Source organism: Alligator mississippiensis, chromosome 3 (assembly GCF_030867095.1).
Source record: "Alligator mississippiensis isolate rAllMis1 chromosome 3, rAllMis1, whole genome shotgun sequence".
Classification (NCBI taxonomy): Eukaryota; Metazoa; Chordata; order Crocodylia; family Alligatoridae; genus Alligator; species Alligator mississippiensis.
Window position 1 is genome coordinate 208,539,653 of NC_081826.1, and position 27,803 is coordinate 208,567,455.

The window sequence follows — 27,803 nt, forward strand, 5'->3', positions numbered from 1 at the left end:
GCAACTGTCCTGGTAGCTTCCCCTTCAGAAACAGATGTTCTCCCCGCAGCCCTCAGCTACTCTCTCCCCCAGACCTCTCCCTTTTTTTTTCTGGGCTTCCCACCCTGGAATTGCAGCTGTCCAATCACATGCATGCATTCTTCAGCCCCAAACTTCAGCTGGTTATCACACTGCTATATCTGTGTGCAGAGCCTGCTGCAAATTCACATCCCAATGGTGCAAACACCCTGATTGGGCTTGCAAACCCTGAGCAAACCCTTCAGCCACTTTACCCTTGTTTATGTAACTCTGGGAATCCCTACATGGCACTACAGTCTGCAGTCTACTTAATCCCTGGCAGCCCTGCTCTCATTGCAGAACCTCTGTATCAGCTTCAGCAAGACCAGAAAGCCCCAGGGAAGCTGTTTCCCCGGGTCTTTCTGGTCTCACTGATACTAACACAGTGGTTGGCCCACTATCTGCTTGGCAGGAACAGCGAATGGGTCCTGGTCCTAGTCCAGACCCTGTTCATGAAGCCTCTAGTGGCAAGTCACAGCAGTGTAGGTGAAAGAGAGTCAGAGTGGTTTCTCACCTTACCATGTAACTGCTCCATTAAGCTGATTAGCATCTGTTCAGATTACAGTATAAGGGCAGTCTAGAAGGGCCTTTAAAACATTTTTACATGTGCTCTGTGGGTGGGGCACTTCAATTAGAGCAGCTTCAAGAGCTGCTCTAATTAAAGCACTCACAGTCTAATGCATCAGTGTCCATGCACTTCAAGATGCTGTTTTGAAACATAAGGATGCTGATATATGAAATGCGGAGGCTGACTGAAGTGTGCTAATTAGTAGGGCTGTGCGAAGCTTCAGTAACCAATTTGATTCTGAGGAGATTTGGCCCAATTCGGTGGCTGAATCTCTGAATCTGAATTGAATCAGGAGACCCATTAAAGGGTCCAAATAGATTTGAAAGCCTCCAGATTAATTTGCAGGGATCTGGTGCTAATTTGTAGATTAGGCCACAGACTAACCAGGCAGCAGTCCTCAACCATGCTGGACACAGCTGCCTCCAGCTGATAAGTTTGTTGTGGTGGGTGGAGTGGGGAGGGAAGAGGCATGGGAGGACAGATCAATGCTCCCACAGTGAAGGAGCGATTCAAACTGGGGCTGGGACAAGCTGCCCAGCCAGAGCAGGGGGGACTTGGGAAGAGGGGCTCCCACCACTGTGCACTGCTGGTCTGGGAGCTGTTCTCCCTGAGGCTCTTCTGGCAGCTCTCGCTTCCAGTCCGGGAGGGCATGGGGGCGGGTGCATGCACCCAGATTGGGGCAGGGCCAGCAGCAGAGGCAATGGGGAATTTTAGGGTGGCTGTAGCTCCCCCATAGTCCCCACTCGACTGTGCTCTGCAGGGCGGGTGGAGCCAGGCCTGCACTCTGAGTGCAGCCCAGTGGCAGGTGGCTAGGGCTAGCCTCCCAGAGTGCAGCCTGGCCCAGCCTGCCCCACACAGATCTGGGGTTACATGCCCACTTTTATGCCCCCCCGGCCAGTGGCAAGAGCTACCAGAGGAGCAACTGGAAAAACAGCTCCTGGACCTCTAGCGCACAGTGGTAGGAGCTCCCCTCCCCAAATCCCATACCCCCCTCCCCAGCTGGCCAGTTTGTCCCAGCCCCAGCCCTAATCTCTCCCTTGCTGTGGGGGTATTGATCTGTCCCCTCCCACACCCCTTCCCTCCCCCTCTGCCCACCACAACAGACTTACCAACTGGAGACATTTGTGTCCAGTGTGGTCAAGGACTATTGCCTGTTTAATCTATGGCCCAATCTCGGAATCGGCACTGAATCTCCAGATCCAATTTGGTCGAATCAAATCAGGAGTGATTCAAATCACCAAATTGAATCACTGTCCCCCTGAACTGGCTGAATCCAAATTTGAAGCAAATACTTGCTGCTTCACACAGGCCTACTAATTAGCACCTCTAGCATACTTGATTAATCAAGGCTGCTCCAATGCAGTGTAATTACAGTGCATCGGAGCAGCCTCCTGGCACATATACATGCATTCTTAGACTCCAAAGCTAGCTGTGTAACTGCCATTTATGTACTGAAGTGGAATAGGATTCTACCCCAAGTACCTAAGGTACTTTTGAAAACGGGACTTTAGAAATTTGATGCATATATTATCTGGGATAAATGCAATGGCCATCTTTACCTTGAAAATCTATGAAAAAACATAGGTTACATCAAATTGTCACTTATATAAGGGTATTATTTTATCATTTATGATGCTAAACATAAACAAGGCACCTTACAAGTACAGCAAAAGGAACTACCAGTACAGATTTTCTTTCGAGCACACATAATTTACCACCCAAAATAAGGGTGTAATATTACAGGTCAACAACCCCTGAGGAGAAAAAATAACATTTTATCTAGAAAAATTAGAAGGACACCCCCCCCCCTCCCCCCAGCTTTAATACAAATAAACTTGATTTTTTTTCCTACAACAGAAATCTTTTTTGCAGAAAGAATATAGCTCTTGGTGCTTCTTAAGGTGGCCACCTTACTAATTGTATGAATGATAGAGTAATATTAGGGGACTACTTTTTCAAAAGTGATTAATGATGTTGTTCATTAAAATTAATATGGTGCCAGCTTCATAAGACTGAAAAGAGCCATAATTCCAGGCACTTCCAAAAGCCCACTTTGAAAATCAGATCCTTTGAGAGAGATTGAAACTGGGTACCCAGAACTTGATGGTAAAACAAATATTGAAACACTTTAAAAAATACAGGCCAAGAATAAAGCATATTGCTTAACCCTAGGCTATTTCTAGTATATTAAAAAAAAATCACCTCCAAAATAGTGAGTGTCTCCTGAATAAATCTGCATAGGTACTGTAGCATGAGCAGATAAGGTTCCATCATTGTCCACCATTATACTCATACGATTCCTTTTGGCAGATAAAAAAACTGAATGCCACTGACCATTGTTTAATCCAGCACCTAGAAGAAAAAGAAAGCATAAAATGACATAACTTTGAGTAATACATGTTTAAAATAGTTAATACTTATGGGTTTTAAGCAGCAAGAACACAGTAAACATTCAATAACTTACAAAGCAAGTCAAAGACAAAGTAAATAAATAAAACTATGAAAAAGAGAGGATACAGTTTTGTCTTCTGTGAAATAAATAAAAGTCATTTTCTAATAGTTAAAAAAATCCTTCTATGAATGTACAAACAATAGTTGTAATGTCCCTAATTATCAGCAGTGTATCCTTCCAATGTAGTGCTTATACAAAATGCCCTTTTATCTGAGAAAGTTATCATTAAAATATTATGGTGATGTCTCATTCTGCACTTTACAGATATCACAGAGTTTTATTGCTATTTTCAGGGCATTATTTCATCTTTTAAAATAAAACATAGCCGTTTTATTGAAACCCATCTTGTAAATGCTAGAATAACCACAGCAAAAATCAGCAGATATTTTTGGTAGGGGTGGAGTGAACTAAGGATAGAAATACACAATCACTAGTATGAAAATAATTTTAACAAATCAACCACTCCCTTTCTGGTCTCTCAGTCCTTGTATTCAAGGAAAATATGCAAAATGCCTCGGAACAAAAAAAATCATAATCCACTGGGCGCGCGTGCGTGCACACACACACACGCACACATACACACACACACAGGACTTAACACAGACAATGGATTTATCGCTCATTACCATCTCTTTGCTATATTAGATACTTTTTCTGTATAACACAGACAATGGATAAGCCTTTGTGAGCCAAAGCTCATTTCATGCTTATCGATCCTGTTTCCTGCTTGAATCATAGAATCATAGAAAATTAGGGTTGGAAGGAACCTCAGGAGGTCATCTAGTCCAACCCCCTCCTCAAATCAGGACCAGCCCCAACTAGATTATCCCAGCCAAGGCTTTGTCTAGCAGGGTCTTAAAACCCACCAAGGATGGCGATTCCAAAACTTTTCTGGGTAACCTGTTCCAGTGCTTTACTATCCTCCTAGTGAGAAAGTTGTTTCTAACCTAAACTTTCCTTTGCTGCACCTTGAGAACATTGCTCCTTGTTTTGTCATCTGCCACCACTGAGAATGGTTTAGTTCCATCGTCTTTGGAACTACCTGGGTGTGTCTACACTTGCATTAATGTGCTGTTGCTACTGAGCATTAAGTTTAGTACTTCTACTATTAGGTACTATGTAAATGTTCAGTAGCCAGCACTAATGCGCATTAGCAATGGTCTTTTGCGATGCTTAATGCACAGTAGATTAATTTGACTGTGCATTAGCTCATTAGCATTTTTTTTTTGCTGCGATGTGCTAATGCACAGTAGAATTAGTCTACTGAACATTAAGTATCTCATCTAGACATGCCCCCCTTCAGGTAATTGAAGGCTGCTATTAAATCCCATCTCAGTTTTCTCCTCCTCAGACTAAATAAACCTAATTACCTCAGCCTCTTCTTATAAGTCATGGCCCCAACACCATAACCATTTTCTTTGCCCTCCACTGAACTCTCTCCAACTTGTCTACATCCTTTTTGTAGCGGTTGGGGGGGGGGGGGGGCAAAACTGCATACAATACTGCAGATGTGGCCTCACCAGTGCTGAATAGAGGGGAAGAATCACTTCCCTCAATCTAATTTTATGATTCTATTATACTAATGTACCCCAGTATGTCATTAGCCTTCTTTGCAACAAGGGCACACTGTTGGTTCATATTAAGCTTATTGCCCACTGTAACCCCCAGGTCCCTTTCTGCAAAGCTGCTGCATGGCCAGTCAGTCCCTAGTCTGTACCAGTGCATGGGATCATTCTAAGTGCAGGACTTTGCACTTTTCCTTTTTCAACCTCATTAGATGCATTTTCACCTAATCTTCTAATATGTCAAGATCACTCTGAATCCTAGCCCTACCCCCTAGCGTATCTACTACTTCCCCCAGCTTGGTGTCATCTGCAAACTTGCTAATGGTGCAGTCTATCCCATCTTCCAGATCATTAATGAAGTTATTGAACAAAATGGGCCCCAGAACCAACCCCTGGGGCTCTCCACTGGATTCCAGCTGCCAACTAAACATTGAGCCATTGATCACTCCCTGTTGAGCCTAACAAATGAGCCAGCTTTCTATCCACCTTAGAGACCATTTATCCAACCCATACTTCCCTTGCTGGCTTGTCAGAATGTTGTGGGATGCTGTATCAAAAGCCTTGGTACAGTCAAACAAGGTTCCTTGGGTGAATCTGATATCTTTTATTAGACCAACCCAAAGAGTTGAAAAATAATTATTAAGCAAGCTTTCAGGTTCAAAAACCCTTCATCAGGCTAAGGAAGTTTCAGCAGTTGGTGTGTGCTCTTCCTGGATGGAATGAAAAGTAAAGAAGCCAGCAGCTGGTCTGGTATGCATACAAGACAGGTAGTCAGTGAAAATGTAGTTTTGTACAAGACACTACAGACTTTCTACAGAAACTTAAAAACATAGACCACCTTCCCAGCAACACAATCCTAGCTACCGTGGATGTTACCAGCCTATATACCAACATCCCACACCAAGATGGCATCCAAGCCTGCCTTACATATCTACAGGAACAAGATTACAACTCAGAATACAGACCCAAAGATATTACTAACCTTATACACTTCATCCTCACACACAACAATTTCACTTTTAATAACCAACACTTCCTCCAGATGATGGAAACAGCTATGGGCACTAAAATGGCCCCACAGTATGCCAACTTTTTTTATGAGCCACCTGGAAGAAGACTTCCTCAAGAACTGCACCATCAAACCCTTGCTATACTTAAGATATATTGATGACATCTTTATCGTTTGGACTGAAAACCTACAATCTCTGATTGAGTTCCATCAGAAATTCAACAATCACCATCCCTCCATCCAACTTTCTCTAGAATACTCCAGCAGCAACATCTCCTTTTTAGACATGATGATCAGTATCCAGAATGATCAAATACAGACCACGTTATACAAGAAACCCACAGACCAACATACATATCTACACAGAACCAGCAATCACCCTAAACACATCAAAAAAAGCTGTGATATACAGCCAAGCCCTCAGATACCACCAAATTTGCACTGAAGAGAACGCCCAGGATTGCCACCTCACTAATTTTAAAAAGGCTTTCACCCAACAAGGACACTACTCTAGAGAGATAGATCGCATGTTTGAAAGAGCCACCCGGATACCACGTGAAGAACTGCTGCAGTACAGAAGAAAGGCCCCCACAAATTGCACACCGCTGGTGATGACTTATCACTCCTCCCTTGAACCTGTATAAAAAATTCTCAAACAATTGCAACCCATACTAGAAAGAGACCCTATTCTTAAAAAGATCTTCCCAGAGCCACCCATCCTAACTTCCTCAAGTTCAGAACACACCAAAAGGATCCAGACCATGCCATAACAAGAAATGCAAAACCTGCCAATACATCTTCAATACATTGAATTAGCGCTCCTGCTTGCACTAAACACTTATGACTTAGTGGGGCTAACAGAGACCTGGTGGGATTCATCCCATGACTGGGCGGTACATATTGAGGGCTATAGATTGTATAGAAAGGACAGGTCGGGGAAGAAAGGGGGGGGGTTGCACTTTATGTCAGTGAGCAATATACATCAACCCTCATCAAGACAGAATCCAAGGTTGAGGAAGTAGAAGGATTGTGGGTTAGGCTACATGGGGGGCAAGGAGAAAGGGATTTGGTGGTAGGGGTCTGCTACAGACCCCCACACCAAGGGGAAGAAATAGATGCGGGGCTCCTGAGGCAACTCTCGGAGACCATAAAAGCTAAAGAGGCGGTAGTCATGGGGGATCTAAACTACCCGGACATCTGCTGGGAGATGCAGACAGCAAGGTCCCATCGCTCACGCAGGTTTCTAACCTGTGTACAGGACCTCCACCTGACACAGGAGGTGCATGGTCCCACTAGGGGGAATGCCATACTGGATCTGGTATTGGCAACAGGGGATGACATGATAGGGGACCTCCAGATCGGTAGCCATTTGGGAGACAGTGATCACCTAATAATAGAATTCAACATAAGACAGCGAGTGGGTAAGGTAACTAGTAGGGTGAAAGTGTTAGACTTTAGGAAAGCTGATCTCAATACACTCAGGCGATTAGTCAAGGAAGCACTGCAGAGTAGGAGTTTTGAAGGGATGGGAGCCCAAGAAGGGTGGCTGTGCCTAAAGGAAACGATCCTTCAGACACAAAGCAAGATGATCCCCGAGCGAGGCAAAAAAGGGAAAGGGGCCAGGAAGCTCCCATGGCTGACCAGAGAAATCCAGGGCAGCCTAAGGGCCAAAAGGGGAGCACATAAAAAGTGGAAACAGGGTGAGATCACTAAAGACGAATATACCTCCTCTGCTCGTGCTTGTAGGGAGGCAGTTAGGCGGGCCAAAGCTACCATGGAGCTGAGGATGGCAACCCAAGTAAAAGACAACAAGAAATTGTTTTTTAGATATATTGGGAGTAAAAGGAAGGCCCAGGGAGGAGTAGGACCACTGCTAAATGGGCAGAAACAATTGGTGACAGATAGGGGGGACAAGGCTGAACTCCTCAACGAGTTCTTTGCCTCAGTGTTCCTAAGTGAGGGGCACGACAAGTCTCTCACTGGGGTTGTAGAGAGGCAGCAGCAAGGCGCCAGACTTCCATACATAGATCCTGAGGTGGTGCAGAGTCATTTGGAAGAACTGAATGCCTTTAAATCGGCAGGCCCGGATGGGCTCCATCCGAGGGTGCTGAAGGCACTGGCCGACATCGTTGCAGAGCCACTGGCAGGAATATTCGAACGCTCGTGGTGCACGGGCCAAGTCCCGGAGGACTGGAAAAGGTCTAACGTGGTCCCCACTTTCAAAAAGGGGAGGAAGGAGGACCCGGGCAACTATAGGCCAGTCAGTCTCACCTCCATCCTTGGTAAAGTCTTTGCAAAAGTTATCAAGGCTCACATTTGTGAGAGCCCGGCAGGGCAAATTATGCTGAGGGGAAACCAGCACAAGTTTGTGGCAGGCAGATCGTGCCTGACCAATCTAGTCTCTTTCTATGACCAGGTTACGAAACGCCTGGACACAAGAGGAGGGGTGGATGTCGTATACTTAGACTTCAGGAAGGCCTTCGATACAGTATCCCACCCCATACTGGTGAACAAGCTAAGAGGCTGTGATGTGGATGACTGCACAGTCCGGTGGGTGGCGAATTGGCTAGAGGGCCGCACCCAAAGAGTTGTGGTGGATGGGTCGGTCTCGACCTGGAAGGGTGTGGGCAGTGGGGTCCCGCAGGGCTCGGTCCTTGGACTGATACTCTTTAATGTCTTCATCAGCGACTTGGACAAGGGAGTCAAATGTACTCTGTCCAAGTTTGCAGATGACACAAAGCTATGGGGAGAAGTGGACATGCCGGAGGGCAGGGAACAGCTGCAGGCAGACCTGGATAGGTTGCACAAGTGGGCAGAAAACAACAGGATGCAGTTCAACAAGGAGAAATGCAAAGTGCTGCACCTAGGGAGGAAAAATGTCCAGCACACCTACAGCCTAGGGAATGACCTGCTGGGTGGCACAGAGGTGGAAAGGGATCTTGGAGTCCTAGTGGACTCCAAGATGAACATGAGCCGGCAGTGTGACAAAGCCATCAGAAAAGCCAATGGCACTTTATCGTGCATCAGCAGATGCATGACGAATAGGTCCAGGGAGGTGATACTTCCCCTCTATAGGGCGCTGGTCAGACCGCAGTTGCAGTACTGCGTGCAATTCTGGGCGCCACACTTCAAGAAGGATGCGGATAACCTGGAGAGGGTCCAGAGAAGGGCAACTCGTATGGTCAAGGGCCTGCAGACCAAGCCCTACGAGGAGAGACTAGAGAAACTGGACCTTTTCAGCCTCCGCAAGAGAAGGTTGAGAGGCGACCTTGTGCCTGCCTTTAAGTTCATCACGGGGGCACAGAAGGGAATTGGTGAGTATTTATTCACCAAGGCGCCCCCGGGGGTTACAAGAAACAATGGCCACAAGCTAGCAGAGAGCAGATTTAGTTTGGACATTAGGAAGAACTTCTTCACAGTTCGAGTGGCCAAGGTCTGGAACGGGCTCCCAAGGGAGGTGGTGCTCTCCCCTACCCTGGGGGGTCTTCAAGAGGAGGTTAGATGAGTATCTAGCTGGGGTCATCTAGACCCAGCACTCTTTCCTGCTTATGCAGGGGGTCGGACTCGATGATCTATTTAGGTCCCTTCCAACCCTAACGTCTATGAATCTATGAATCTCCACCACCCCCACTAGTACTACATCCCACAACAGAGCCATCAGTATTCCTGGATCTTACAGCTGCACCTCCAGAAATGTAATATATCTCATCCAATGCACCAAATGCCCTGATGAGAAATACGTAGGTGAGACCAAACAACTGCTCACCAGAATGAATGCACACAGGAAATCTATCAAAGACAGAAATACCCAATTACCTGTGGGGGCACATTTCTCACAAGAAAACCACTCTCTCTGCAATCTCTCAGTCCTGATCCTCAAAGGAAACTTACAAAACACTTCCCAGAGACGAGCCTATGAACCCCACTTCATCAACCTCCTGGACACTAAAAATCATGGACTAAATATAGACATTGGATTTATGTCACATTATAACCTGCCTGACATCTGAATCCCCAGGTCTCTCTCCACTTTCATCCCTCTTCTCTCTCTCCCCCCTCTTCCCCAGCCTCTCTCTCACCCATTGACTCCCCAGTCTACATTTTCACTGACTACCTGTCTTGCATGCATACCAGCCCAGCCGCTGGCTTCTTTACTTTTCATTCCACCCAGGAAGAGCACACACTAACTGCTGAAACTTCCTTCGCCTGACGAAAGGTTTTTGAACCTGAAAGCTTGCTTAATAATTATTTTCCAACTCTTTGGGTTGGTCTAATAAAAGATATCAGATTCACCCAAGGAACCTTGTCTGCCTATGTCCTTAGACCAACACGGCTACAACCTACATGCTTGGTACAGTCAAGGTATATCACATCCACTGCTATTCTCACATCCACAGAGCCAGTCATCTCATCATACAAGACAATCAGAATGGTTAGACATGACTTTCCCTTGACTTCATACTAACACAGCTAACCACTTCTCTCTACTATAGGTAATAGCAACCAACTTCCCTTTTGAATTTTTTCATTCTTTTACACTATTAGATTATATGGTTTGACTGTCCATCACTTTTTTTGCATATTCTTCTTTTCACTTATTTTATTGAATGTTTTACACTCTTCTTCCACTTCTTTAAATAGTATTTCATTTACATTATAGAGTTAAACATGTCAGTGTTTTTTTTATATATTCTATTTATCTTAAGCTCTTTCTGCTTCTCTCCAAAACTTGAGGAAGGGCCTTAAATTTTGTCTAAGATCTTTGCCAACTGCAACTATACAGTTGGTCCAAAAAGATATTATCCTTACTTGTCACAAAATGTATTTTGCTTTTCCATTTAATGTAGTATAGAGGTGGTTAGCTTTATTAATCTGAAGTCAGACAAAGGGTAGTGCAAAGTGGCACTTAAGAGACTAACTAGTCCAGAATGCCATGAATGTTCATAGGCAACAATCCATTTGGTCAATGGACTATAAGGTGGATAGAAAACCGGCTGAGGCATCAGGCTCAGAGGGTAGTCATCAATGGTTCAATGTCTAGCTGGCATCCAGTATCAAGTGGAGTGCCCCAGGGGTCAGTCCTGAGGCCAGTTTTGTTCAATGTCTTCATCAATGACCTAGAAGATGTCATGGAGTTCACCCTCAGCAAATTTGCAGATGACACCAAGCTGGGGGAAGTAGTAGATACACTGAAGGGTAGAGCTAGGATTCAGAGTAACCTAGAAGAATTGGAGGATTGAACCGAAAGAAACGTCATAAGGTTCAACATGGGCAAGTGCAAAGTCCTGGACTTAGGATGGAACAATCCCAAGCACCAGTACAGGTTGGGGGTTGTCTGGCTCAACAGCAGGACTGCAGAAAAGGACCTCAGGGTTACAGTGGACAATAAGTTAAATATGAGCCAGCAGTGTTGCCAACAGTTGTTGCCAAGAAGGCTAACAGCATACTGGCTTACATTGGTAGGTGTGTTGCCAGCAGGTCAAGGGAAGTGATTATTCACCTCTATTCTGCACTGTTGAGGCCACATCTGGAGTACTGTGTTCAGTTTTGGGCATCGCAATACAGAAAGGATGTGGACAAAAGAGTCCAGTGGAGGACAACAAAATGTTTTGGGGGCTGGGGCACATAACTTCTGAGAAGAGGGTGAGGCTAATTCAGTCTACATAAGAGAATACTGAGAGGGGATTTAATAGCAGTCTTCAACTACCTGCAGCGGGGTTCAAAAAAGGATGGAGCTAGCCTGTTCTCAATGGTGGTAGATGACAGAACCAGGAACAATGGTCTCAAGTTGAGCAAAGGGAAGTTTAAGTTAGATATTAGGAAGTATTTTCTCAGTAGGAGGGTCATAAAACACTGGAACAGGTTACTCAGAGAGGTGATGGAATCTCTATCCTTGGAGGTTTTTAAGACCCTTTGGTTGGGATCATTTAGTTGGGGATGGTTCTGCTTTGAGCATGGGGGCTGGACTAAATGACTTCCAGAGGTCCCTTCCAACCATAATTTTCTATTATTCTATGAGTCTATGCAACAGAGAATATAACAGATGGAGTTTTTTGTGTTATCTATCGGGAGTTTAGCCATATAATAGCTATAGATGTTAATTAGGGTCCCAAAAGGGAATATACCAGATGCAAACCTAAAGTCATGATTCAGGAAAAAACTTAAGCATGTGCTTTCCTATTACTGTATCTAGTCACTATTCTTATTCAAGAGAGCATGTCAATACACTTATAAATTTAAGGAATCAGTTTTAATTAAGCATATGCTTATGCACTGTCATGAATAGGATTTGGATTAGAAGCAAAAGATACAGCCTTTGAATTATTTAGAGCTCCTTTTTCACATGTATTTTGTAGAGTATTTAGGTTTGTGTGTCATTGGAGTGCAGCTGTGGTTCTCCCATATATATGCTAAAATTGCATTTGTTTCTCTACTGAACTCTAGAATTGAGCCTTTATTCTCAGGAAAAAAAAGATGAGTAATTAGTACATATGTATACAACAGAGAAAGGAAAGCCAAAAAAAGTGAAAACGTTTCAACTGGCCAAGAACCTAGAATCGACACTGTGATAAATAATTTGAAACAAGTACAAAAGGCAATTCCTGTGTGTAAAGCAGCAGAAAAATCTCAGTCTGGCAGACCCTATTAAAATGGCAAGTGGTATGTATTCACTGGAATGCTTTTTCTGTAAAGAATTTATCTAATACATTAAGCACTTGCATGAGCTCCTCTATTTTCAATTTATTTTAGACTTTTGTTTTTCCCCTTTTGTTTCTCTATTCAGCCATCATATTGCTGTAGAAAATTCAAGGGGATATTTTACTCTTGAGTAGTATCAGAATTTTGTAAATTCCTCACCATTTCCAGTGGATTCTCAGGAAAATGTGTGGCTTACAGATCATCTGTCTGATTTCTTCTTTAAGAAAATGTTCTATTAATTATAAAATATTGATTTTTCCCAAGGGAAATATTAAAAGCTGTATTCTAAATTCACCCCATACATCAGTCATCAGTACAAAGCAGCTATAAAGACTTGTAGCATAGAAATTACAGCACTGTACAGTAATCATTTAGCAACAAAGACATAGTATGGCAACCATCTCCTTCCATGTGGCAAATGTGTAAAGCATGAGTGGAACTTTCCTGCAATCTAGAGAGACTCTGCTGACAAAGACGACCCTTAGTACAATTCAAAGTATAATTTAGAGTAGCCATCAGACTACTGTAACTTATTTAGGAAGTACAGGGCTGGTCCCAGTTTGAGAAAGTGCTTTAAAGTTTTGGTTATCCTGAGTAAATCACTTCATAGACTCGTGACAGATGACAGGCTAAGACACTAAAGCAATATTAAAGTTACAGGAGGAACTGTCTTCTGGTATCTTGGCCAGTTTTGATCACATTTTATACTGCAGCATTTAAACCTAATGTGTGCAACTACCAATCATTCCTATTTTCCCTGAGTGGTATTGCACAGGTAGAACTAGCCACATAAACCAAACTTAATAGTAACAAAATACCCAAAGAAAAAGGAGATAAAGAAGCCCTAAATGCAAGTCTTTTAAATTATCTTATATTAGGAACAGACAGGATGCATCTGAGGAAGAAAGGGAAGAGCATCTTCACAGACAGGCTCGCTAACCTAACAAGGAAGGCTTTAAACTTGGTTTACCAGTGGATGGAGACCAAAGCCTTGCATTAAGTGAGGAAGTGGGAGACCTGGAGGAAGCACAAGGAAAGGACAACAGGGGAGGCCTCCTCATTCTTCCTCAAAAAGTAGGGCAATCGATTAGTTATCTCAGGTGTCTGTACACAAGTGCATAGAACTGGGAAACAGGTAGGAAGAATTGGAAGCCCTTGCATAGTCAAGGAACTATGATGTGATTGGAATAACAGAGATGGTGGGATAGCTTGCATGACTGGAGCACTGTTATGGGTGGGTACAAATGGTTCATGAAGGACAGGAAGGAAAGAAGAGGAGGAGGAGTTGTGCTGTATGAGTGCTCAGAGCTCCTTTATGAAACTAGAAATAGGCCTGTTGAAAGTTTTTGAGATAAGGTTAGACAGCAACAAGGATAATGTTGTGGTGGGTATCTGCTATAGACTACCAGACCAGGAGTATGAGGTAGATGGGGCTTTCTTCAGACAACTAGTAGAAGTTTCCAGATCACAGGCCCTGATTTTCATGGGGGACTTCAATTACCCTGACATCTGCTGAGAGGGCAATACAGCAGTGCATAGGCAATCCAGGAAGCTTTTGGAAAGTATTGGAGACAACTTCCTGGTGCAAGTGTTGGAGAGACCAACTAGGGATAGCGTTCTTCTTGACCTGCTGCTCACAAGCTGGGAAGAATTGGTGGGAGATGCAGAAGTGGATGGCAACTTGGGCAGCAGTGACCATGAGATAATTGAGTTCAGAATCCTGATGAAAGGAAGAAAGAAGAGCAGCAGAAAATGGACCCCAGACTTCAGAAAAGCAGACTTTCAGGAAGAAGAGCAAATATGGCAGGAGACCAGCCTGGTTTAGCACAGAACTGTTTGGTGAGCTTAAACACAAAAAGGAAGCTTACAAAAAGTGGAAACTTGAACAAATGACTAGGGAGGAGTATAAGAATATTGCTTAGGCATGCAGAGATGAAATCAGGAAGGCCAAAGCACAAGTGGAGTTGCAGCTAGCAAGGGACATGAAGGGTAACAGTAAGGGTTTCTAAAAGTGCATTAGCAAGGGTAACATCAGGGAAAGTGTGAGTCCCCTACTGAATGCGGGAGGTAACCTAGTAATGATGATGAGGAAGAGGCTGAAGTATTCAATGCCTTTTTTACCATGGTCTTCACAGGCAAGGTCAGCTCCCAGACTACTGCACTGGGAGGCATAGTTTTGGGAAAAGGTAAGCAGCCATCACTGGTGAAAGAACAGGTTAGGGAGTATTTAGAAAAGCTGGGACCAAATGGGATGCACCTGTGGCTGTTGAGGGAGTTGGCTTATTTGATTGCCACTGGCCACTATATTTGAAAACTCATAGCAATCAGGGAAGGTCCTGGATAATTGGAAAAGGGCAAATATAGTGCCATCTTTAAGAAAGGGAAGGAGGAGGATCTGAGGACCTACAGATCAGTCAGCCTCACCTCAGTCCCTGAAAAAATAATTGGAGCATGTCCTCAAGAATCCATTTCTCAGCACTTCAAGGAGGCGAAAGTAATCATGAACGGTCAGCATGGATTCATTAAGGGCAAGTCATGCCTGACCAAGCTGATTGCCTTCTTCAATGAGATGACTGGCTCTGTGGATGTGGGGAAAGCAGTGGATGTGATATACTTTATCTTTAGAAAGGCTTTTGATATGGTCTCCCACAGAATGCTTGCAAGCAAGCTAAGGAAATATGGATTGGATGAATAGACTGTAAGGTGGATAGAAAGTTGGCTGGATCGTCGGGCTCAATGGAGAGTGATCAATGGCTCAATGTCTAGTTGGCAGCTGGTATCAAGTGGAGTGCCCCAGGGGTTGGTCCAGGGGCCCGTTTTGTTCAATATTTTCATAAACAATCTGGAAGATGGGATGATTGCAACCTAAGCAAGTTTGCAGATACCACCAAGCTGGGGGGAGTAGTAGATATGTTGGAGGTTAGGGCTAGGATTCAAAGTGACCTAGACAAATTGGAGGATTGGGCCAAAAGAAATCTCATGAAGTTCAAAAAGGACAAGTGCAAAGTCCTGCGCTCAGGACAGAACAATCCCATGCACCACTACAGGCTGCAGACTATTTCCATCAAAGAGAACCTACATATGGATAATGTAAATGAAGAAGAGAGCAGAGGCATAGTAGCACAGCTCTGCTGATGGGACAATCACAAACACTCAGGGCAGTGTACTCTACTACTGTACTTCTTGTGGAGATGACTTTTTTGTGTGTGTACCCCCACCCGCAAAAAGGGCAGCCTCCCCTCTCTCTTCCCTCTCCACCCCACCCACCCTCAGTTATGCTACTGGGTAAAATAAAATAAACAAAATCTAAGAAAGTATGTTTCCTATTTTCCAGGAACCTAACTAGTTCTCTCACATCACCCATTGTAAGACTTCTTTTCAGTGACAGTGTAAGAGCTTCATTATACATTGCAGTTTTAGCTCCTCAAATGTTGTTCATTGTTAGATCTTTGTTACACAGTAATTTTGGGCAGCTTCTGGAGCTCTTAACACCTGAACTGTCTGAACATTAACACCGAAAATGTATTTTAAGCACTCATTATGAAGCTAAATGTTACACCATATAGGTCAGGATTACATTTTGATCTGCATAACCCAGCTCCTGTTTCATTATGGTGTGGCCACTCCCCATAGATATACCACCCAAACAGAAGTCTTCCAATATCCTAGCATCTCTCACACCCTTGTCCATAGAGCAAGGATAGAAGTCTGTCCTGGCTTGCCAGCCTTCTAGTGGCAACTCACATCTACAGCTTCTAGTCCTGCCTCTGTTCCTTAGGCCTCTAGCGGCAAGTCGCAGCTGTGCAGGTAGGGGATGGTCAGAGAAGGTTTCCTTAACTAAGAGTATGACTGCTCCAAACTCCAAGCTAGCACTAACATTGTTCAACATTTGTGCAGCTTACTGCCTAAGGTGTAACAATGCACTTACACTAAGGTGCAGCCACTCTACACTACACCATAATGTACACACCCCACCTGTCCCGCTTCCCACTGGCCCAGATTTGGATTGTTACCCCCACCTGCCCTCCCCAGCACCCATATCCCTGCTTATTGCCCCACTGCACCCCTCCCTTCACTTACTTGTGGCTGCCAGTTAACCACTCCCTGCCTACTCCCTTGGGACAGACAGCACAGTCAGCCACAAGTAAGTGGGGGCTGAAGGAGCAGGTGGAACTGAAGGGCCCAGAATAGGAGGAAGGGGTGATTCTAACTTTTCAGGCTCCTGCTGGTCTGAACATGTGACTGCTTGAAATTTGAGCTAACACTAACATCAATCAACATTTGTACAGCTCACAGTGTAAAGTGTAACAAGGCCATAAATCATAAGCAGTAAATCATCTCCAGTATCACTGCAATAAAACCATAATTGTCGCATCACATTTTTACAGTGGCCAAATACAGGTTTTGAAAAGAAAAAAAATCTGCATTTAGGCCATTTGCCCAGCCTTTATAGAAAAAATGATACACAAAATCAAATCCTTGTAGACTTCATATATCACAGATGAAGAGAACAGAACAGATTATCTTCTTGATGTGGCACAACCCCCTTGAAGTGACATTTTCACTGGAACATGCTGAGTTTTCCTTTTGGTTCCTCTTGCTGTCATGCAGGACTATTATTTTCTGTCTTCTTTCCGAGGCAGAATCATTGTCTAGTGAACTATATCTACTTCTAATCCTTGATGCTGCATGTGGGTTTATTAACTTCATGCTCTAATAAATATTCCCTTTTATAAGCATTATAAATGAAAACCACAAGTGTTTACACATACACAGATTACAGGATGCTTTGCTACAAAAAGGCAGCCTGCATGAATGGATTAAATATAGGAACTGATTAGGTTCATGGGAAATGGATAATAGAACTTTTAGAAAACTCATGCCTGACTTACTTGCTATAATTTTTTGAGCATGCTGAATGCTACTGAGGGATGTAGTTCATTTCTATTTCCAGCAGAATGCCTGGAAAGGTACTAGTGAATGTTATTTAGCCCAAAGGAGAGGAAATACCTCCATGAAGTTCCTTGGGTACATCTGGGAGCTGCAGAATACCACAGGGGAGCATGAAAGTGTCTGGAGATAATTATTCATTGCAGGCACAGGCATAAGAAGCTTAATTAGATTCATGAACTTAATTTGTTTATCCTTCATAGATTCATAGATTGTAGAGTCAGAAGGGACCACAAAGGATCATCATGTCCGACCCCCTGCCCCTGGCAGGAAAGAGGACCGAGGTCAGAAGACTCCAGCCAGGTGTCTATCAAGCCTCCTCTTGAAGACCTCCAAGTTAGGTTCCATCCCTCTTGGAAGCCCATTCCAGATTCTGGCCACCCTTACTGTAAAAAAATTCTTCCTAATGTCTAACCTGAATCTACTCTCCATTAGTTTGTGCTCATTATTCCTAGTTACTCCTAGAGGCACTCTGGTAAATAGCATATCACCAATTCCCTGTTATCCTCCCTTGATAAACTTATAGGCGGCTACAAGGTCTCCCCTCATATGTCTCTTGTGAAGGCTGAAGAGATCCAAATCCCTCAACCTCCCCTTGTATGGTCTTTCACAGAGGGTCTTTCATGGAGGCCATTCTTGTAAGAGGAGTGAGGTGGTGCTGGGAGTATATAAGGAATGTCCAAAAACAACTGGTGCAGATTTTTTTGTGTTTTCCTGATTTTTGCTTGAGAATATCTGTGGAGTTTTGAATGTTGTACAAGAAAATTCTTGAGCCAAAAAGTGGTGATTAAGTATTAACCCCAGTTAAAACAATTAATTCCATGGATTTATATAATAAATAGCTAACTCAGTCTGTTACTCCTTTCAGTGCTGGCAGCACAGCTGGCTCAGGGGTCCTGGTGGCAGCAATGTGTTGTACTGCCCCACTCTACTCTCCCATGCTGGGTCCTGCCTACTGGGCCATGGAGGCAGCTCCTGCCCATGCCGTTCCAGGATGCAGTCTTGTGCCTGCTGTGGGTGCACAAATCCCCATGTCCCCTGCCACCCCACACACTAGGAGTATGTGTTCTGAGGGCTGGGGGGCACAAGGGCAGTGGGTTGGGAGTGAGGGGAACCAGCAGGCCTGGAGGGGTGGGGGGCTGTGGGTTGGGAGTAAGGGGCACCAGCAGAGTCAGGAGACTGTTTTCTACTTAAGCTATTTACTGGGTTGGGACTGGCCATCAGTTTGTATAAATGGGTCCTGATACAAAAAGGTTGAGAACCACTGGTTCAAAGAATAATTACTAAATGTAACCTGAAATATAGTATCTGAATGTAATGGTTTCAAAATCATTTAATTAAAAGGTACTATTTTAAAACTGCACATCATAAGGTCATATAAAGAAAATGAGTAGTAGTATCTCAAACATGCATACATATTGTAACTCAATTTGGACTCATCATTCATAGATTCATAGATTTTAAGGCTGGAAGGGACCTTGGAAGATCCTCGTGTTGCACCAAGCAGGAAAGATAACTGGGTGTCAGGTTACCTGGACAGTCACCAAGGTGACTGTCTAGTCTCTTCTTGAAGATTTCCAGAGGAGGTGATTGCACCACCTCTGGATGTAGCTTATTCCACAGTCTGGACACCCTGACTGTGAAGAAGTTTTTCCTAAAGTTGAGCCTAATGTTTGTGGCCATTACTCCTGGTTTTCCCCTCAGGTGTCCTGGTGAACAGTTGCTCACCAAGCCCTTGATGTACTCTCCTAATGTAGCAGTAAGCTGCTACCAGGTCCCTTTCAGCCTTCTTTTCCTCAGGCTGAAGAGTCCCAGATCCCTCAACCTTTCCTTGTATGGCTTGCCTTTTAAAACTCTGATCATACAGGTGGCTCTTTGCACTCTCTCAAGCTTGTCCACATCCTTGTTAAAGTGTGGCACCCAGAACTGGATGCAGTACTCTAGCTGTGGTCTCATCAGTGCTCAACACAAATTAACTCTGTTCATTTCCTTTAAAAAAAAAAAAAAGTCTCTATGTTCTTTCTTAACTTTTGATGACCAACTTGCAAAGAGACTACATAAGACAAAAGATATCAAACAATCCTTCTCTAACAGAAGGATTTAGCTTATTTTAACTTAATCATTCATGAATTAATATAACATTTCCCTTCTTTTCATATGGCTGAAGAAATCTTTTAAAAACTCATGGTAATAAGTTCTGAGAACTGTGCTCAAAATAATATGCTCTGATTTAATTATCAAATTTTGTATGTGTGAAAGCCAGGTCATATGTCTCTGCCTTTAGGGGAACAAACCTGTCCAACCATCCATAATTTAATTATTCAATCTCCAAATGCAGACTTGATTTGCTTCAATGAATGTAACAACAATAAACACTTCAACAGCTCAAGAAAAAGTTTACTGTATGGTTTTGTTAGATAACTTCCTGCTAAAGAGAAAATAGGAGATTAAAAAAAAAATATTAGCTTCTGATTTGCATAGACAAATGTTGTTCTGCATATTAGACCATATAAAGAGATTAGTATTTTTATAAAATATAATGATATTTAATTGTATTCTAATATGGCATTTCAAGATTTATTTGAGAATTTTAAGTCTATTAAAACAAGTTACATACTTTCATTGCTATTTTGATACTTAGTAATTTATCTTACATGCATGTCAATAGCTCAGTTAAAAGTGACATTACCTTCAACAGGCCTAGGAAAGTGACATTGCACTGAAGCAATTTCATTAACATACATCATATATTTAAGCTGTGATTGAAACAGCTTCTGAAGAAGTCAAATGCATCACTATAAACTACACGCTGCTGACACATATACTATAGAATTAACATTTTCAGATTGGGAGTCTGGGGAAATCCATTTGTCATTAACATGGTATGCTCTGTGCATTGATTATGTTAATTTAAAACATTTTGGGGCCAATCCTGTTCCCACTAAAATCTACAGAAAAATACCATTTGTCTTCAGTAGGAGGAGGACTGGAATGTTTATGTAAATGTTGGCATTATCCATGATCATTACTGACATGAAATTCTTTCTTGAATTAAATTAATCAACTTTACAATGTGCATGTAATCATTATACCTTTGTGGAGAGATGATAAACTACAGAGTTATGTCTGTCTTTCCCTGCTGGAAGTAGAATATTGTACCAGTGGAACAAATGAAAAAGGATGAGGAACATAGCAGAAAGCAGCAATGGCAATGCAGTCTACCAAAGAGATCACTGAACTAAAGTTCAAGAATTCTCAATTCCATTTTCAACTGTTCCACTGACTTGGTGTGCATTGTTGCCCAAGATTCTGTGTTTATATTTCCTCTCTTTTTCTCCATGTTATGTATTTAAATTGAAAGTTCTTTGGGCCAGGAACCGTGCCTGTGTGTGCGTGTCTACACAAGATGCTTTACTCGAGATTAGAGCTAATTACTGCACAGTAAGCATCACCATCTCTATGTGCAGACACTTACTGTTCAGTAATTTGCTCTAATCATGAGTAAATTTGCTACCTACAAATGCAAGTAGCAAATTTACTTGAGATTACTTATTGTGCAGTAGCACACGTGTAGATTTCTGACCTGGAGCAAATGTGCTCCCAGTGAGCCGGGCAGCAGCAGGCAGGAAATGGATTCTGGCCCCTGGGAGATGCCTGCTGCTGGGGTGGGCTCCACCACTGGATTTCAGGTGGGGACTATGGCCCCCCGGCCCAGGCTGCAGGGAGCTCCCAGCCCCTACTTGGTGATTTGGGAGTGGGTGTTGGGAGAGCCTTATCTCCCAGCCTGAACTCCGCAGTGCACCAGCTCTGCAGTTGTGAGGCCAGCACTGGAGATCCTTATCTCCAGGTACCAGCTCTGCAGTCATGGGATTGGTGTTGAGAGATTCTCAGGATCTCCCAGCACCAGACCCATGACCATGATTGCGGAGCAGGGGCTGGGAGCTCCCTGATGCAGGGGTAGGGGGACATTGTGTCTTCCCAGGCTCCAGTGGCAGAGGCCGCCCCAGCAGCAGGCAGCTGCCAGGGGCAGGAAGCAATGTCCCAGCTCCCACCAGGAAACAGCTATCTCCTGGCCATGTGATCCCTGCCATTCCCTGGGCTAGCACCTAGCCTAGAGTTCTCTTTGGCTGCTGCAGGGGCCCAGTTTAGGGCCACAGGGAGTGGGAGCAGTCTGCTGCTGTATACATAGCTCTGCATATATAGATGAGTGCCCAGAAGAGTTTACTCAAGATTACTCCAGAGTAAGCTGTTACCAGATTATTTGCACGTGTATACACGCCCTGTGTGTGTGTGTGCACGTGCGTGTGCATTTTTGCTCTTTTTACGTTCTTATTTAACTCTTTTCAGTCAATATATAAGCAAAAGGCCTGTCCTCTCACCCAACTTACAATGACCCCCTAATATTGCGCAGTATGATGACTATTCTAGTTGCTCTTTGACTCCTTGAGCATCCTCTTCTTTAAGGCTAATATAACTGTTTCTGGTACTACGCTAGCTTGGGCATCTACATCCATTTTATTTGAGGTTCATAGTCCATTAATCTCTTCTTATCTTATCTATTTTTCCATGAGGAACTCCTCTGTGCTAATGGTACCATTGTCATCTGTGGGCATATCAGTATGATATGCTATGGTGCAGTAGCAGTGAGCTACTGCACCATAGCTCATAGCTCACTGCAACTGCACCATAGCTCTTTGCTCCCATGCAGTAGGGTTGCCGGGCACTAACCATGATGCATCACTGCTGTGGAATAGTACTGAGCTACTTACATTAGTATCGGGGAAAAAAAAAACTTGTGGTGACTGTACTGTGCAGTGACACCAGTTACTTCGCAGGCATTTAGTACTCGCTTATACAAGTACTAAATGACTGCATAGTAACAATTGCACAGTCTGCCACACATGTAGTTGCTGCCTGCTTTATGCATTTTAGGCACACTCTGCTACTGATCACAAAACCATGGAAAGCAATACCTTCCATTGTAGCTTTTGCATCTTTTTCAATACTGTGTTATCTTGTGTGTGTTAAAGTATGTAATGTGTCACAAGCTATTTTGTGAACTCCAATTCTGAGCTTGGCATGTCTTTCAGCCTTGGGTCCATTTTCTCATTGCATTTCTTGTCCCTTTCTTGTCAAATATTCTATCATATCCCGTTTCAGAGCACTTATCTCTATAAGCTGCACTCTGGAATATATGCATTCCTTTGCCTGGCATATTCTGATGGCTTTGGCAAGCATAAATTGGATCTTTCAGAAGTTTCTTTTTGGCTGTGTCTACACAAGATCTTTAATTAGAGCCCCGTCCTACTCCCATAGCATGTGTATAAATGCCTTTGGTGGATCTACACTGCAATTCAGGCAAACAACTGGTTTCTGTCTTCCAACTGTAAAGTTAGCTAATAATAGTCAGGTTCTACATTTATAGAATGCATGAAAGTATTTACATACCATACACAGAGTTGGGGCCCAAACTCCTGCTTAAACTCCTGTGAAAAATTCTTACTCAAACAAGTAGTCTACATCTACCAACAGTTGGAAGTATATACATGCGCACACATGGCAGAAAAAGAAAAAAGGTCTGCTTTTGAAATTATCAACAACAAAATTCAAAAGAGTAAAGATTACATACATAAATAAGCATTGCAAAGCCAGATCATAAGAATAGATCACTGATATAGGATAAATAAGATCTTTTATTCAACTCATCATTTTTTTAAATAGAGATCTTAATAATTTTGATACCTGCACTGATGTCACTTTGTGGTTTTCCTGGTTTATAAAGGCTCATTTTAACTTTTCCATCACTCAGATACAGAAGGAGACCTCCTGAAGCCTGATATAGTTTACTGGATAACAAAAGTCCCTCTTTGTTCCAGGTACGAAACTGAAAACCGATGGATACTTCATCTTGCCCAGACATATCAGGCAGAGCTAGATAGCTACTGGAACTCAGAAAAGTAACAGGAACCATCTGTGGCTCTGAACAAGAAAAGGATATATTGCCCTGTAAATAAATGAAATAAATACAGTATAATGAATGTTCTGAGTACAACAATTCACTCCACATATAGCTGTATCAGACCGTTTATGGAAACCACATAGTTTAGCAGTACTATGAAAAGATATTAACATCATAGCAGCATGATTTCCACCTTCTGTCTCTGTCAAGCTCCAAAACACCAGGATAACCACAAAGCCTCTGTCCTGTTGTCCCCATTAGTCAAATATGCCAGAGACAAAGGTCTCAGTAGAAGCTGGAGAGGGACAGCCCTTAGTGTCTTCCTCAGTGTACTTCCATGTTTGGCATGTTTCAGCAGTAGGTACTTGAGATGTATTTAGAGACATCCAGGCCACAGCATACAGCCACCAGTTTAGACATGCCCATGAGAAGTATCTGAGAAGTATCAGAATAGCAACCAACTCCCAGCTAGGTGATCCACAGAGTAAATGAGAGATCTTGACTGAATAAGTTAAAATTCCAAACGACACGATTGATAGAAACGTGTCACAGAGAATGGACTGAACTATTCTTTTTTTTACTGTGGACTCTCTCTAGGACTTTCATGAGCTAGGCTAGACCTCCAAATGTCAGATAAGTTAGCAATGAAGATTTGGTATTTAACAACAATTTAAAGAGGATTAAATGTTCACTTGGAAGAAGCAGTGCTGGACCTGGGGCAGTGAATATTATAGAACATGGAATTTCTGGTCCTTGGGAAAATCAGTTTACTGGCCTGAAACACACACTCTATCATTCAATTTGATTTAGAACAGAATATAATCTTCATTTCCATAAATAATGAAGGAAAAACATGCAGTTAATTACATCCAAATAGGATGTGCAGACTTTGTCAAGCAAAAGGTAAGGCTCAGATCCTCAAAGTTATTTAGGCATCTAACTCCAAATGCCTTCAATGGGAGTTAAGTGCGTGAATATGAGTTAGATACCTAAATAGGAGTTTGATGGCTAAATGTGCTTAAGGACTAGGGACCATCTAGCAAACATACTGTAAGAAATGAGCATCAGAATGTCAACAGCAGATTTGCACAAATTGATTTCAGAGTTAGTGGGCACTTTATGCATGTCTGCACAGATTCTTGGTTCAGATACATGATGGACAATATGATCTAAACACTTATTAGCACCACTCTAAATGTAATTACAATCATACAGTATTGTGAATGGCTAAAAGTAATTTTTCCCAGGCTGTTAACGCACATTGTTTACTGGTCAACACAAATTACTTTTACACATCTAAGGTTATATAGAACTTTACACAGTGAGTGCATGGGTGTAATATCACTAGAAAAATACATACTTGCCCCTGGCTTTGTCATGACAATATATTAAGCTAATCTATTCTCTTTTACTCTGTGGGGGAAAAAATGAAAAGCTCTCTCTTATGAATGCAACCATAGAAAGATGGATAGTAAACTGAACTGACCCATAGTGAAAAGGCAATCAACAGACTAATAAACCTTGTTAAAAGCTAAAAGCTTTACCATCTGTAGATTCCCCCTTCACATCATTTGAACACCTGCCTGATACCATAGCAAACCAGCAGACTGCCTACTTAACAAGGAATCAGAAAGAGTATGGATGCTTTCTGGCACCTTTACAATTCCAAGATATTTCCTAAATTTTCCAACCAAATAATATAGCAGTTTATATTAGTTGAGATCAAGATGATTCCATTTTTAATCTATGCTTCAATTATTCTGCAGTTACATTTTATTAATTAACTTCTCAAGAAAAGGCTACTGAGAGAGGGATATTCTAGGTATATTTATTCTCTATTATTTTTAAGGAACTTCCGGTATGCTTTCTGAGAAAAGGCTGACATGCCAAATAAATTAAAACAGAGGAAGTTTTCTAATATTTCTGCTCATAGGAAAGATAGAGCAACTGAGATTGCTCATATTTTGAACTGAGCTCAAACAAAAAAGATTTTCAGAATAAAAAATAATATTACGACTAAAATTATTTTTTTCTCTATTTAGCATGTCTCGTGACTGATGGTAGAAATGTCAAAATATCACTGCCACAATTTGTTGGTTTTTATGTTAATGGACTAAAAAGAAGGAGTAAGGAGAGGAAACATTGCAAGAAAGTGTGTCCTAGTAAGTTTTGTGGCCCAGTTCACCAAATATCAAATATCTGGATAATTCAGATAAGCTACTGAAACCAATCCAATAACTGGTAGTACTTGCTACTTGCTTTTATTACTCATGTTTGCCAGAGAGGTGATGGGACAATGGTTATAGCACTGATGCAACTAGACACACAATAGTATGTAATAGAAGCTGCATTGTCTGACATTTGCTTTATGCTGAAAAAGCTCAAGTACCCAAATTATGACTCCCTTCTGTATGGTCTGTATGTGCTACCTGGTGAAATCTACACAGAAGCAGTCATACTATAAAATCATGTCTATAGACTCTGCCTTATTGTCTCTATTAAAAGAATAACAGGTTCCTAGGACCCTTTATTAATATATGACAAACATGAAAACAGCTTTGTTTTTTAGTTTGATTATCTTACCACAATGTATATCTGAGGTTTATGTCTTTTGGCCAAATCAATAATGTTCACTCCATTGTAATAAATGTTTTCAAAACACCCCTGAAAGTTCTTGCGTGACAATGTCCCTGATTTTCCAGATATTGGGATCCCTCCAAAGCTGAGCTTAGAAAGAAAAGAGAAATCAATAATACTATTAAATAATTTTCTGACAATCTGCTTGAAAAGCCGATGATAACATTTTAACAATATAGTAGCAGGCGACAAAGATTGGCCAATTCTAAATCAAACAATTTTTTTAGCTCCTCACTATTATCATATCTAAAACTTAAAATACAGGTTAACAAAATGTAGAGCACTGCCCCCCCCCCCCCTTATCTATGCATCAAAACATCTTTTAACCTTGAAACCTTAATTCTCTGAGGATACTATCTAGGCATTCCAGGGGGAAAAAAATTAATGAAGAAAATAAACCTTACTGTCACAACTCAGAAAATCAGATCTGACGAAGAATGCACTGCATTCAAAAGCTTGTCTAAGTCTATACCAGCCATACCATTAGTCTAATAAAATATATCACCCACAACAATCATTGCCTCTTGCATGATTCCTGCACTATCACAGCTACAACATCATTCCAACACTACCAAAACTAGATATTATATCATTCTGGAAATAAGTGATGTGATATATTTCAAATGGCAGTTCTTAAACATTTTCATAGTGTGAATTAATCTGAATATAGAGGTGGTTTTAAGGGGTAACTATTCTATTTATGATCTTATAGAACTAGAGCTGGTTGAGAATTTTCTTTCAACTTACCATTTTTTTTAATGTTAAATCAACAGCTGGAAGCTGAAATAGCTCACTAGCACAGAGTTTCAAGCAATCTCTTAATGCAAAATCCTTTTTTTTTTAAAGTATTGAAAAGGTCAATAGATCTGTTTTTGACATTTGGTAATTGATGTTTTCCATTTGTTCAAAAGAACTTTTCATTTAGAAACTTCAGTTAATTTATAGTTAAAAAAGGGTAAAACAAATTTAGAAGTTTAAATCAAAATGAATCATTTTGTAATTATCACAATGAAATGTTTTGACTGCCCAGACATGAAGCAGGTTTCAGGTTCATCAAAATTTTTGCAGTTTTGAGTTTTTTTAAGTACTGAGTTCAGGTGAAAAAATGTTTTGAAATCTCGAATATTTTCATGAGACATGGAAACCATTTCTAACACAACTCTAGTCACAACATCCTTAATCATAATGACAGTAATTGTTACAAGAACTGTGAAATTAGGAAAATAATTATGTATTATTACTTACATGGTGAAACATGGACATTGTCTTTTCAAAAAAGTTTTAAAAATACTTTTTACTTGGGGCTTTATTCCCTAGGGTACTGAGGATCCTGGCTTTGATCCAGCAAAATACTTAAGCAAACACTTAACTTTAATCATCTGAAGAGTGAGTTGAAGTAGAATACTTATGCTTACATTCAACCATGTGCTTAAGTGACTTGCTGGAAAGCTGCCAGAATGCTCAGCACTTTGCAGGATGAAATCCATTAATCCCCCTCACTCAGATGTTTCATTAGACTCAACAATAACTGAAGTGGAACCAGAATACTGTAACCAGCCAGATCTCAATGGACCACCAGCAAGTGGTCCGTGGACCATAGTTTATGTCTCTGCAGTACATTATACATACTCCTTTACAAATGCAATACATATTCATTTGTCTGCTTTCATAAAATGTGTTTCTTGTACAACTGCTGGGTTTAAGGTAAGTGAAATGTTAAAACCAAAGGGTGTGTCTACATGTGCACTTTAACACACATTAGCCTATTTTTATGCACATGAAAGTGTTATAAAAAAAAATGCGCTTTCGCTAATGCACATTAAAGTAGGCTAATGTGCCATTGTCTAGTACCTCACCATGGAGGCACTACATTGAATGTGCATTAGCAAAAGCACATTAATGAACGT

The 27,803-nt window shown here is 42.0% G+C and overlaps 1 protein-coding gene across 3 annotated transcripts in view; it reads right to left on the reverse strand.

Annotated features, from left to right (window-relative positions):
* The window catches only part of CNTNAP4 (contactin associated protein family member 4), a 462,372-nt gene that overhangs the window by 104,648 nt on the left and 329,921 nt on the right, over nucleotides 1-27,803 (reverse strand). For all 3 annotated transcript variants that reach the window (XM_019478107.2, XM_059724866.1, XM_059724865.1), the window contains 3 exons: nucleotides 25,843-25,986; nucleotides 23,043-23,304; nucleotides 2,828-2,977 (listed from right to left, as the gene is read on the reverse strand). In XM_019478107.2, coding sequence (XP_019333652.1) covers nucleotides 2,828-2,977; nucleotides 23,043-23,304; nucleotides 25,843-25,986 — 556 coding nt within the window. The remainder of the gene's footprint in view (nucleotides 1-2,827; nucleotides 2,978-23,042; nucleotides 23,305-25,842; nucleotides 25,987-27,803) is intronic.